The sequence below is a fragment of the Puntigrus tetrazona genome, chromosome 10, assembly GCF_018831695.1.
Source record: "Puntigrus tetrazona isolate hp1 chromosome 10, ASM1883169v1, whole genome shotgun sequence".
Taxonomy (NCBI): Eukaryota; Metazoa; Chordata; class Actinopteri; order Cypriniformes; family Cyprinidae; genus Puntigrus; species Puntigrus tetrazona.
This window is the reverse complement of record NC_056708.1, coordinates 3,527,158-3,541,891: the sequence shown is the minus strand read 5'-3', so window position 1 is coordinate 3,541,891 and position 14,734 is coordinate 3,527,158. Positions and strand designations below refer to the sequence as shown.

Here is a 14,734-nt window from a genome sequence, read left to right as displayed (position 1 = left end):
TCTAATCTACTAAAACATCAGTTTCCTTAAACAGTATACAGTTTCTAAATAAAATCAATCAAAACAACAAAACATTGCATCTCAAAAGAGCCAGAAGCCTGTGCCATTCTAACTGGCTACAGACGTGCATTAAAAATGTTTCTTTATATGAGTATTTAAAAAATAAAAACAATCCACCTACCAAAAAAGCTGAAAATATCATCCAAAATGAAACCATGCCGGCAGTATTTCTTGTCGATTTGTTGATTTAACTGGGAAACACACTAAGATGGACTCTACGCTGGCAACAGTCATGGCAACATGGGTCTCGCTCGCTCGCTCTCTTTATAAACAGGCAGCTCAACAAAAGGCTGAATGCTGGGGAGAGATGAAAAGAAAGACTCTGTGCATGAGATTCTAAAGATGCAACCCGGCTCAGAATCCCTCAGAATCAGTATCTTAAAGACATCACACACTGCAGCGCAATCAAACGTAATACTGCCAGTTAATGTGCAAAGCCTATGTAAAACAGCTGTGTTAAGAGGCAGTATAGATGCAAAACAAACACAAACCACACGTATATTTTCCACTATGCACACTGGAATCAGCTTCACTGAGGGTCGCAAGGTTTCTTATTAGTACACATTTGGGGCTTTTGGCCTGTTTTATGTGCTGCATTCAGCATGAGGCGCGCTCCTAGCACAACCCCCCTTTAAAATCAACATGAAATGCCTGCTTTGCTTTTAAAATCTAATGTATATTCAAATGAAAGCATATTCGGGTAGAAACAAATGCAGGGCTGAACTTGACTGGATCATGAAAAGTGTTATTAATTAACTTCTAAATATGGAGCCAGTTGTTTAAGAGGCACTCTGTGATACAAATCTAAGTCAAACAAAGACAAAGATGAGATATTTCAACGCCACGTACTCTGTTTGTTAGCAGTTATTATGCTTGTCGTGGGACATTGACAGAAGGCTTAATTTTGATGCTAACTAATGGAGATTAGCTTCTTTTCCCACAATGCACTGCACCTCTCCCCTTTCACTCATTACATGGCACTCGTCTGTTGCTATGGTTTTGATCAGAGCCCTAATAGCAGCTGATGATGAGTTTCGCTCTGATCTGGACGGCAGGTGTGAATGAAAGTGCCCCGATGAGAGGCGCTGATCTGTCCAGCATGATTTCAATCTTTCACTCATCTGTTTGCACAGGTGAATTCATTTAAACACATGCAATCAACAATATACACACCATACGCTTTATTTTGTTTTTTTGGTGGTTTACAACTGAGAGCTGCATATTCTCATTCTGCACTCCTTCACAGAAAACTGAAATCCATAGTGCAAAAGCAACCAAGAAAAAATGATAAAGCAACTGAAATATTCTAGCAAAGCAGGATAATATTGTAATATTTAAACCAATAATAAATACTAATAAAATGTAAACAGACAATTTATTTTATTTGTCTAATATTCTTATGCACTGTGCTTATTACAGTATTGTGTTTGAGTGGTCCTGTTTATATAAGCTTAACGATTTATGCATAAAACATTACATCTTAAACCATATCATTAATCATGACACTAGTTCAAAGTTTTAGCATTAATATGTTTTAGCATTAATCATTAATACAGTAGCCTTTATGCAAAATGGATTATAAAGGTATCTGTTAGGTGCGTTGCAATGCATTAAATCTTTTCAAAAATGTAACGTGTATTATAATATTTGAAGGGTTGTTTGTCGTGCATTTTAAAGCATATGGTGTAAAAATAAATAGATAATTTATCACAACTCTGTTTACAATTATTCACGAGAAACAATGCTTTATAAAGTGCATTGCAAGCTATAATTAATGCAATAAAACAAAAAATAAATACATAGAGGCTTAAAGTATAACCATTAATATTACCAGGCACCATTTTGTTTGATAGTTTGCTAACTAAAGCAATAACCTTCAAGCATTTATAACTGTAACGGAAGTAACGGAAGTTAGATGCCCTAAAAACGTCCTCCTAATCAACAAACTGTATAACCATCTATGGAACCTAAATGAATCCTAAATGAATGCGACCCTTACCTGTAATGCCTTTAAATTCCCAAAGCGACAGCCTTAGACATGATCTGGTCAAAACGGTTGCACATATAGATTAATCCCGTTTGCGTGAGCGTCACCCTCGCTTATTGACTCCTAACGTAACTCCTAACAGTGACCCAGCTTTCATCAGCGTCAGCGGCCAGCGACAGCATGGCAAACTCAATTTGCTGCCGTCTGCCCCAGGCTGCCTTCACCACACCGAACACCAACGCTCTCTCATGCAGATGCTGTGAGAAATAAATAGCGTTACTGGTTCTTGTGCGAGCGTAACATGCGACAGACAGATAATCAGCGCATCCCACAATCCTATTTCCAGCTCCTGATTACCCTGCTTTATTTAGACTGTGTGAATACGTCCTGGGCCTTCATTACCTCCACTGCCAATCTATTCGTTATGTTGAATCCACATTCAGCTTTGCAGATATTTGGTCTTTTTAATTATGTTTTATTTTACGTGTCACCATTTACCTGCCCTTTTTCTTTTCAGGTAACTGCATAGTCTGCAAGAGGTATGCAAACTTTTGAGCAGAATAATACAATAAATATTATATATAAAAAAAGACTGACTGATGTCAAACTTGACATATTTGTGACTAATAATAACTATGAATACTTGAGAAAGTGAATTCGCTTGGGTATATTTATAGCTAAATGGGTCAAAGTTCTTGTTTGCCAAAAATCAATAGTAAAGAGCATGTTTTATGAAGATATTTTGTAAATTTCCTACTGCACACATATCAAACTTTTGGATAACTCGAAAGCTTGAAAATACCTTTTCTCAGTATATACTCTTTGATTTTCAAACGGTCGCATTTGTGGCAAATATTGTCCAGTCCCAACAAACCGTCCATCAATAAAAACCTTATTCAGCTTTCAGCTTTCAAAAACGTTTCATTTGTGACTGCTTTTGTGGTCCAGGGTGGGTCACATATGTCTTTAAAAAATCTGGACCCTATTGAAAAAAGAGGCTGTTGGAAAACTTCACTTAGATTGCGTGAAATACTGTGTGATTGTTTGTGGTATTTGCATAGTATTATGGGAGACTAGATGGGAGGGGAAGTTCCAACACAAAGTCAGAAGCTATTTCCAGGTTCTCTGCATCATCATTTAAAGTACTCCAGTCACATCTACAACATTCCAGTATTGTAGCTTCTCATCTTTCTGGATGGAAAAGATTATGGAGGTATGCAATGCTAAATTCCTCACTAATCAATAACAATTCCTCAAAGTTATCAACAGCCTACAGGAATGTTAAGGTGCAAAACATGAACGCCTGGTTATACGTTTACAGAGATTCATAAAGTATCTTATATATATATATATATATATATATATATATATATATATATATATATATATATATATATATATATATAAAGACTGATTATCTTGTTGGCTGAATAGTTGGCTGAATTCAACAAATGAGGACAGAGACCTTTAGTATAGTATTGTTTAACATTTATATGGTGTGTTTTCTTACTTCTCAGTAAAATAACGTTTTTAGAGACCAAATCTCGCTATGAAGTAAATGCTTATTATCTCACAAATCTCACTGTGAACTAAAGGCTTATTAACATGGATATTATTAACATCTTTTTATTACTTATAAAGCACACAGTCTGTATGAGTATATTCTACATCCCTAATCCTACCCAATATCTAAACATCTACCATACTAACTATTAATAAGCAGCATATCAGGAGTTTATTGAGACAAAAGTCATAGTTAATGGTTTAACAATAACGAGAATTGGACCTTGATTCACATAAATGTAATACAACTACTGTAATGACTTATAAGCCATCAAAAATTAAGGGCAAATACTACCACAAAGGTAAACAATATTGCTAATCCCCACTATTATTAAAATAAGTAGGAGATTTTTTTGTATTACACTATGCGAATCTATGAATAAATGTAAATCTGAACCTAAATTTCTTATTTTTTTTAACAAAAAAAATTCATATTTCTATCTAAAAAAGCACAGATCAAATAATTATTATTATTTTTTTGGACACATCAAATGATTTTAAACCAGTGCTATCAAAAGATAACTGCGTACTTTTTTTTTTTCTTTGTATAATATGTGTGTGTACTTGTATATTTGTCATGTGTATATATAAATTAATTATTAGAATCATATAAATTAATCCATCGATTTAACTCGCACATTACTTTACTTCAAATTTTGGTTATACTTGCATGTAAAATAAGAGTAACAATATAACAACATATTCTTTCCGGGGGCTAATTCTGTACGTTTATAGCTGTGTCCCAGATGATGCACTATGTACTATGCACTTATGCATTATGCACTCAATCGTATTAAGTATCGTCCCAAATGGAATACTAATAAGTTGTAAAAAATTGGAATACGTTTTTGTACTAACTGGAGAGTCCCAGTCGATGGCATATGACGTGTAGGAGATGTAAAACGAAGTCAAACTATTTGTTTTGCTATCAAAGATGAATTTATTCTTTTTATTATTTACATCAATAGTAACTGTCATGACAAAAGCAATCCCAGGCATCACCAGGAGGCGGCCTAATCATTTGCTTGCCCGATACACACAATAGTAAGTTATGGTTGCGGCTGCTGGAAATGTAAACAAGAGTATAGTGTCCCACAGAGACAAAAAGTAGCAACGGCCTTAATATAATGCCAATTTTAAATTTACTTCTAGTAACTTTTCTAGTAAGTTTACTTCTAAGAATGCTATGAGTTTAGCTACTATGGATATATGGATTTTCTGTGTATGGACGCCCTCTGATGTCACGTATGAATACAATGAACATCATGTGTTTATAGTGCTAATGGTCAATTCATCTATTTTTTTTGCCATTTAGGCACCCGAACCATTTTAAAAGTATCGATTTGTCACCCGTATCGAAAAAACCCCAAACGTTACCCAACCCTCCATTTGACGTCACTATTTTAAACTATTTTAAAATATCATATCGAATCATAAAAGGGTGTACGCGACAAGACGACAAGTGGAATTCGCTCTGGTTCGGGAAAACAATCACTGAGAAAAAGATCAGAATTCTTATCATTTTGAAAGTGTTTACTCTGATAATAAAAGGGTGGATGCTTTTCTAGGACAGATATTGTGTTGCTCAATAGCCAAAGACAATGAGCAACAAGAGCAAAAGAAAGAACCAAAAGTATCTCAAAACAATGACACCCCTTTCCTGGAAATTGAGAGAAAAAATGCAGCAGACACAGCTGACCATCAGCTGGCTCCAGTCCACCTCTAGGACTTTGAGTAAAAGCTACATACACAATGTAATTCAGGTCCATAGACTTCAATGGACAACAGGGACAACAAAGTGGAATATACCCCATGGGTTCAACTGTCCTGGTTTCTAACCATGGAGTAAATGATACCCCTCGGCTCACATCTATCCGACAACGCTTCCATTACACAGCAGGGAAATCGCCAAGCCGCTAACATGCTTTCTACTTCCCATTAAGATATAATGTCAGAACACAACACCAGTTCACCTGTTGATGAATTTGTGCAGATAGCTGTATTCCTGTATCATTTACAAGCAACAGGATATGGATGGATAATTCGTAGTAAACACTGGCGTGGACGGTAGTTGTGTAATCTGTAGCCAAACCAAGAGGGAGGCGCTCTGTAGCGTCTGGGTAATGATGACATCTTTGAGTTTTGTTTTGAACACAGATTATCTTCGTACGGTCACAAAAGCGATACAGTTTCACGAGATCACAGTTTGAGAACGGATACCGAGCTAACACTATTGCGCAATTTCAAAGAACTATTTTTTCCTGAATCCTGCCACCCACAGCTTTCATATTTTTTATGTTTAGTTGGAATTTTGCAAACATTAGGCCTGTTTCCAGTGATGGCTGGATAAATGTTTCAGGATATGGGTTTTCAGAGGCCATATTTATCTAACCTCATCTTCGAAGAAGGGGTTAAAGGAGTGTTTCTTTCCTCTGTCCCCATTCATAATTAGTGAGCGAGTTGTCCTGGTGTGATTGTTCAAAGAGAAAGTCACTTTCAATCAATAGTTCCAGCTTTAGGGGAAAATAGTTAAGTGCCAGTAGTTAACCGGTAGAAATAACATCCAATACATTTAAAATGTCCTTGATACATGTTACATTAACTTACTATTATAATAACAATAAATTATGCATAATTACATGCAAATAACCATAACAACATGTACAGTAGTTAATTAATACAAGTCTGTATAATTACACAGTAACAAGGACAGCTTAAAAATAACCCAAATTTGTCTTCAGTTTGCCAAAGTTAGTAGCTGGATATACACTGAAAATGTGGTAATTTGTCCTTTGAATTTACTAGCAATTATTGAGTGAAAATAGTTTTAGTGTAAACCTACACCAATTAACAATTAAACGATTTACTGTTATAATATCTGCATACGTGACCACAAAACCTGCAGAGTGCCTTTAGGGACATGGTGGAGAAAAAAATGTAGGGTGGGTGGAAAAAATGTTTTTCAAATCTTTTGCGTTCTCTCACAAAACTTTTGCGTTCCATAATAAACATAAAGTATATTACTAAAAATATACCTGTTTTACTTATGACTGGTTTTGTGGTCCAGGGTCACGTTTTTGACTATTGCTTGCTGTACTAGTGTTTTCCTAGTGCTGCTGGCAGTTTCTAACTATTCTCTGTTAGATGCTTCCATACCGTTTACTTTTACCCTAGTTTCTGAGTTCCGGTTTTGGACTTGGTCTAATGATGTACATAAACTGCATCTGGATCCTTGCCTGCACCCTCAACTTCTGTATCTTTGATCTTTGCATCTTAAATCTGTGTCAGTCCCTATTTTCAACCTTTCAGCTACAGCTACAGATCCTCCAGGCTTTCTTTTTACAAACCATCTATGCAAAATGTAGTTAGCGCCATTAACATGCTCAGTTTGATAGATGGGCTTATGATTATGAATTATGATTATCTTTTGCCGTGAATGGGTGCCGTCAGAATGAGAGTCCACAATAATCCATCACAATGATCCTAAAGCTGCGTGTTTGTGCAGATGTCTCTCCTGATGCAGACCAGACCTCTTTTTCAACGAAGAAAGCATTACTATGGATAAAGGGCTCGTATTTTAGCAACAAAATTGCAAATATCTGGTGATACATTTTTTTATTAAACACACAGCTTCTCCAGATGTTAACAGAAGGACTGGAGTGGTACGGGTTACCCAATACAGTTGGTGTATGTACGCCAAAATGCATATCATGCCAACAAAGTGAGTGTCATAAACATGCGAAAAACTGTGTATTAATATATGTGTCAAACACATATGGCTCGTATGTAGACCAATGCCAATTTCTCTGTATAAATAGCATGCAAAATACAACAAAACTGCTATTTATACACATTTTTATGAGACCGAGCTCTTTTAATCAGCTGTTTTAATTGCTGAGCAAGTGATAGAATGATAGAACGAAGAAACAAATGTTAGTGAGCCTGTGGCGCACTTTAAGCTTTGCTCATGGATCACAGTGCCTCAGGAATGCTGACCAAATAAGAATTTGCATACGACCTGCTTCTCCCCACTTCACTTTGTATTCCATCCACAACATGAGCAGATTTTTATAAAAATCCCCTTGGGGCCAATTCAGAGAAAAACTATTACCAATAACGATTAGATAATAAGCATGCATTTGTGAGAATCCTTCAAATGACATTTCAGCGTCATTACAATCAATACAGTCCCGTCGATCTGTTAGCATCGTCTCAGATACGGTCTGCCATGCATCCTGATGCACTGCCAATGCAATACAGATCTTATTTGGCACGCACAACTTTCTGTGCTCTTTGAACAAGAATGCACGAATTTTCCAGCCGTCACGCCAGTACTTTTTATCTTGCTATTCGCCTCTACGGTACACCAGGCGCAACCCTGCATGCGATTAAAAGAAGAGGTCACCTGCACCGGGACTCGTGCAGTGAAACGCTGCAAGGCACGACCCCGGAACCACCGCAGTTGCCTCTTTCACATTGACATTCAGACAAAAGATGCACAAGCTCCATGACGTCTATCTGTATCTTGTTAGGATGTTTCTAACGATATAAAACGGAAGGTTACCTCTCATCAGTGAACAGCATCAAGTGTCTATCGGTCCCTCAGCTGTAGATCGTAAGGTGAAACCGTCACTGTGCCGGTGTTGTGATACGGAGCAGTCAGTGCGATATAAATGCGTCAGTGCATCGCTCTCGGATGCTGCAGCAACTTTGACATTGAGCGCTTTAACGCATCGGGCGCTTGTGCTGTTGTCTGATCTCTGTCTGCGCGTCTCTCTCTCTCTCTCTCTCTACCGTCTCTCTCTTTCTCTCGCGCTCAGCACGCTCCCGCTGAATAATGAATGAGCAGAGCAGCACTGGAGCTGCGTGGACGTTTCTCTCTCGTTCTAGTGCAATCAGGAACCGATCACAATGAGTCGAGCGCTTCGCTCGGGTTACAGCTCGCCTATTCAATCTGGCCCCCATCCTGCCTTTGTTTCCACTCCGGCAAACAAAAACGCAGGGGGTCAACAGTGAAATATTGAAAGCCCAGGACATTTTTTTTTTGCACATTCTCTAGAACAATTAAGTCGCGCTACAATGTCCCGCTGCGGACTCATTAGAGGAGACGTTAAAATGCTTCAAGGCATCCGAAGAATGTCTTCATCATGCATGTCTGGACAATCAAAACAGTCCATATCTTAGCGATATATCAAAGACTCGTAAATTAAAATAATACAGTAACGCAATAAAATTACTTTAAGCAATGGCTTATGCTGCCAAACGAAAAAAATACATACATACATATATATATATATATATATATATAGTGGGCGTGGCGTCAGGCTCGGTAGGCTTTCTTATACAGGATATATAGAAATAAAAATAAATGTCCATGTATAGTGCCGGGCTATATTTTTTAGAAAATAAGTAATGTTTACTTATTAAATATATGTAATATAAATGCTATTAATGCAATTAATTAAAATTAATTTAAATACATGTAACATGTACATGTACAATAAATGTAACTTTTCTAAACATATAAATATATACTCTATTAATATATACATAATAAATATGGACTGTGTACATTTCTTATACATATATTATTTAAACGCTTTATTTAAATGCTTTATTTTGGATGCTGTTTAATCACAATTAACACTAATTATTAGCAAAACTTGACAAAAACATGTCCAAGTCAAATTTGATGAATAAATGAATGAATGAACATTCAGTTTAACATTCAGTGATATAACTTCAAATGAAAGAATGCGCATTATACTTATACTGATTTATGTATTCCTACTTGAAAGTGCTGGAAGTATGTGTCTTAATAAATATATAAATCAATAACAGATGTACCAGTGGTGAGAGTCGCTGAATATTGTCTTTACCAAAGGTGGCCTTGGAGTCGCTGATCATTATTACGCAATTCATAAAGTTCATGCATTTTTCATAATCTCTCGACTGCTCCCAGAAAACAAGCGATTCTTCAAAATGCTATAATTTCATGTAGAGACACACAATACTGTTATTATGCAAGAACCGATTTTCCAGCTTACATACGTACCCACATAACGTCTCGGTAATAAATTTAACAGTGCCCTGAAGTTATAAATAAAGCCGATTAATAAGGTAGGAAACAAACCCGCTGGCATCCTACTATGTACTATGTAATGCATTGAAATGACGTTTCATTACTGTTTCCTGTCACTAGCGATGGAAGGTTTTAGTCCACATAAACCGTCTCAGACATATTGAAATATAATGCAATACAGGTGGCCCTGTGAAACTGATCGCCGTAGTCTTACCAGAGGGTCAGCGGCTCGTGCCATGGCTGCAGGATACAATCCGTTCTCTGGCGTCAGCAGCACTGAACGTGCCTTCTCTCCGCCTGCAACAACATCACCAAACCAATCACTAAAGTTATCATAACCACAAACAATCAAACCGTTGCGATTCTGGATTAATATATATATTTACTGCACGCCTACCGCCTGGAATCATGCCAAGGTATCAACAGAAAGCTGCACTTCACAGTAATGTCGTCCACCCAGCAATAACTTGTTATAACGTGTAGTCATTTCAAGAAAAATCGGATGTAAATTTGGACGTGACTTTGTTGATACTGTACTAAAGATGACACGTAACCACATAACCATAATATCTCATCGCTTTTCTAATGGCAAATGTGCTATTATGGTTATTTGTGTGTAACAGAAGTAATTTGAGGTTATTATTTGTGCCAGATGAGGTATTTAAAGAGGAGGATGTAAGGTCTGCGGTGCTGTGTTTATAATAGAAGCCCACACAGCCTTAGGGTCAAAGGTTAAGATACTGTGGTGGGTTTGAAATGCTAAATATGCTGTGCTGTCTCACCGCGTACCTACCTCATGCATGCACACACACACACACACACACACACACACACACGCACAACTTCTATTTAATTACATATTACATTCCTGGCATCATTGGTTGTACATCTGCGCTTTATTTTTAAAAGGATAGTTTATCCAAAATGAAAATTCGGTCATCATTTACTTACTAACGTTAAGGGAAATCTCAGAAACGCAAATTAAAATAATTACAGGTAACCAAAGCGAATTAATATCAATAAAGCAGGTTTATCCAAATCATATAAATACAAATGGTCTCTTTACATGATTCAGGCTTGTTTAGATAGATTCAGTTCTTACAGATCTTATGGAGTGACACAAGGGCAACTTAATGTTAGTTTTTTTGTGAACTATCCCTTTATTGCTATATGTGAGAGTAAAACAGACTGCCTAACGGAGGAGCTCTTAAAAATAGCTGTGAACGGTGTTTGATAGATTTCGTCAGCATGTTCCCAATGTGAGTTCTAGTACGCTCTCTCAAAGCCTGTTTGCAATCAGGTCAGAGAGTTTATTACAGGCAGATCTGCCCATTACCCTGTTGATATTATTCCCTGCAGCTGGTAAGTTTAATGGCGTGTTTCTTATTCATTACATACAATTTTGTGTTATATGTTTTCTGCACTGAACAAAATAACATCTAAAAAAATAAAAAGAATTGTTTTATGAAAAAAAAAAATTAATTTAATTAATAAACAAAAAAAGACTAATGACAAAATAATAACAACAAAAAATGTATGTAGTTATAAAATCTAATCTAAAATGGTAAAAAATAAATTAGGTAGCAATTGCAAATGATCACTTTTGTATAAGTGTAAAAGGTACATATCATATAATATAAATTTTTACGTTTCTTTTCTCCAGCATCTATTTCTAGTGCAGCTGTTTGTAAACTTTTGTTGCTGTATGAGTCCCTGGTTTGTCTTGAGCAGTGAAGTTGCGCTTTGTTTCAGACAAAGTCCTGCGGTTTCTATAAACCTTGCCTTGCTTGTATGCTTCGCACATGAGAGTAATTTCCCACAATGGCTCAATTTTGAAATCCAGCTTTGCCACTCTGACAAAAGTTATAGGCTCTAAACATCTAAATATCTTAATAACTTCTAAATAACTGTGTTTTTAAAGGTCATATCTCATACTTCATGTGTTAATAGCACTGTGTTTCACTGTGTTGCTTCGAGACAACTGTTTCCATTTTTTAAAAAAAAAAAAAAAAGAAGAATCTTGTAGATAAGGCATTTGTCACCGGAATGGTTTATGTAAATGAGGAGTGGATGATAAGACCTGGTGCAGCTGTGCTGTTTTTATTCTTGGAGGCTTCTCTGACTAATAACACATTAAATCGTTATTTTGAACATCTTTAACGAAGGTTTGTACCCATGAGCTCAGAAAATTGCAATTATGAAAGGTTGGTCTTAAATTGATTTTGTTCTGAATGAAAAATGATGCTTTTGTCAATTTAATAATTCATATATATTTATACTGATCTCATTTTATTACCTAGGAAGCATTGCTCTAACGTAGCATAATAAAGCACACATAGAGATTCACTGTAAGCGTGTAGCTAATGGAGATTAAATGTTATTTATAAAAACGTATATATATAAAAACGTATAAATGTGTATATATATATATATATATATATATATATATATATTATATGTGTATGTATTTATATATGCATAATAAACTAAAAACTTTTTTTTCATTTTGTGTTTTTTTTTTATACACTAGTCATTTGGAAAATGACAAGCTTTCTTTCTAAACCTACTAATATTATGACTCTCACAAACCTGTAGCAAACACAGATCTCCTCAGCGGATGTCAGCCTTTAATTGCGAGCGAGGGAACAGATTTGGTGAGGGTTAAACTTGCTGTTCATGCAATCTGTGTGTGTGTGGGGGGGTGCAGACACATCAGCATATCTCATTCACGTCTGGAGAGACGAGCTCAAGACAGACCCTGCCGGAGTTAGTGCTGCCCAGAAACAGGTGAGGAATGAGATTACGGAGAGGGAAAGTGCTAGTAGTGTCCCGATGAGGAGAAATTAGTTAGAGAAAGAACCATAGCACAGACACAGGAGGGTAGGCACATTGGAAAAAAATGCTGTTTATTGGACTAAGTATACCATACAAAGAAAAAAAAAAAAAAACTTAAAGCCAATGTTACAGCAGCGCTGCTGGCAGTCCATACCGGAGAGAGTGTGTGAGAGAGAAAAAAAGAATGATATGATACAGAAAGAGAATGTTATCATCATTAAAAAAGATATAAGCAAAGTGGAACAATTAAAAATTACACTTCAGGATTACAAAAATACAGCAGATTCTCAATGAAGAAGCACAGCAGTAATTTCGTGGCAGATCAGAGCTCATGTGGGAGCCACACCACCGTATTAATGTCCAAAACTGAATTAGAGCTGTTTGGCAGTTTGAGGCTGAAAAATCCTGACAGACAACATCGACACTAGCTTTACTCTGGGAGCATCAATGTTTCATGGAGCTGGTATTCCTACATCGTGTAAACAGATTCAGACATGAAATGCTCAACCTTAAAGACCCCATGAATTATAAAAAATGCCAATCGTGCCAATCTACACAGCGATGCCGTAGAAGAACCGTTTTTGGTTTCTTTAAAGAACCTCCTCTTCGTTACATTTTTAGAATCCAAAGAACCTTCTTTTTCTACAAAAACAAACTTTTGTGAAACAGAATGGTTCTTCAGATGTTAAAGGTTATTTACAGAACCGTTTAGACAAGAAGGTTCTTCTATGGCATAGTGTAGCACCTTTATTTTTGCTGTATACTTATGTATACTAGTGTACTCCCAAAGGTTAAAAAAAAGCATTTATCAGATAAATGCATTTTAATTGGCTGTGCGAAAATATTGATGACTTGCTAACATGAGCGTATACAAGTTTCTGCCTAGTAAAATTCTCATGACCGCCTGCAACAGCACATCAAGCTTCTGTTCAAGCATATTTGAGTTATCAGTTAACATTTACATCAATGGTAGTTACTCGGTTGGCGCATGTTACCAAATATACAAACTGCAGGCAAATTTAGTTCTGACAGGCTGAATCTGCAGAAATGTATAAAAATGTTTCAGGTTGTACAAATGTTTTCTTATCCCCAACTAGTAAATATAGTATAATTAGCTGATGGTGCAGTCATAAAGTTTAGCATCCTCAACTCAGCAGGGGCTGTTAGTTAACTTCCTGCCCAACTTCCTGTTTCAGAAGGAGGATGTCAACTCGTCAAAGGAAACTGTACTCCTCAAACAATTTCATGGGGTCTTTAAGCCTGAAAAGGTGAACGCTGAGTTTGTTTTGGCACCAATTTCAGAATCATTTCAGGTAAGACCTTCATACATGACACTGCCTGTAGTTGATTTGTAGCTACAAGAACACACTCTTATGACAAAAAAAAAATTCCAATAAGTTCTCTGCAGCATGTCAAAGCGTATTAAATGTCATTGGACATTATACATGAACTAGTTCTGCATTATTTTGGCTATTACTGTTTTAACTACATTTTTATTGTAAAAACAATAGTCAAAAAAGGTAAGGTCTTGTAAAAAAATCCACAAAATGTGACAAAAAGCCTAATTAAAAAAAATTGTACATGCATAATTATACATAATTAAATGTATTAATTTTTTTAGGTTCATCTTCAGTTCAATTTGAGCGAAATGCAATTGATGTATAACTTTTAATTTCATTTTAAAAATGTGTTTATTGTAAGTATAAGGTAAGCTGGCTTTTAAGTTCCCCATCTGAGCATCATTTGTACAAAAATGATGTATTATGGCACTAAAACAAGTTCTTCTGTAATGTGGCAAGACTTAGAAAAATAAATAGAGAAACAGCAAGGCAGCTGGTATTAGTGAAAGGAGAAGAATTTACTTAGAAATATGTCTTTTAGATATGTCCTTTATGACCACACTGAGAAGTTTTTTATCGAATGGTATTGAATATGCAAACAATGTGCATATATTAAAAACACTTTCAGATTTCAACCACAATAGAAATAAATGTGGATTAAACACTCATTTTGAGTGTAATATATGTACATTCTTTCAGGCATATTATCCATATGCAGCTGTAATCTCTGTGACGTCGTATTTGATTATGAATAATAAGCACTAGTGGGCTATTCATTTACAATAGTAATCTTCCTTTATACACATATTCTTAATATGTTTCTCTCACAAAATATTTATTTAACACCAGTGTCAAGTCTAGAATGTC

At 36.0% G+C, this 14,734-nt stretch overlaps 1 protein-coding gene across 1 annotated transcript in view; it reads right to left on the bottom strand.

The window, feature by feature from the left end:
- Nucleotides 1-14,734, bottom strand: part of LOC122352579 (A-kinase anchor protein 2) — a 71,752-nt gene that overhangs the window by 26,606 nt on the left and 30,412 nt on the right. Inside the window, 1 exon segment of the mRNA XM_043250031.1 lies at nt 9,907-9,989. Within this exon segment, the coding sequence (XP_043105966.1) occupies nt 9,907-9,989 (83 nt within the window).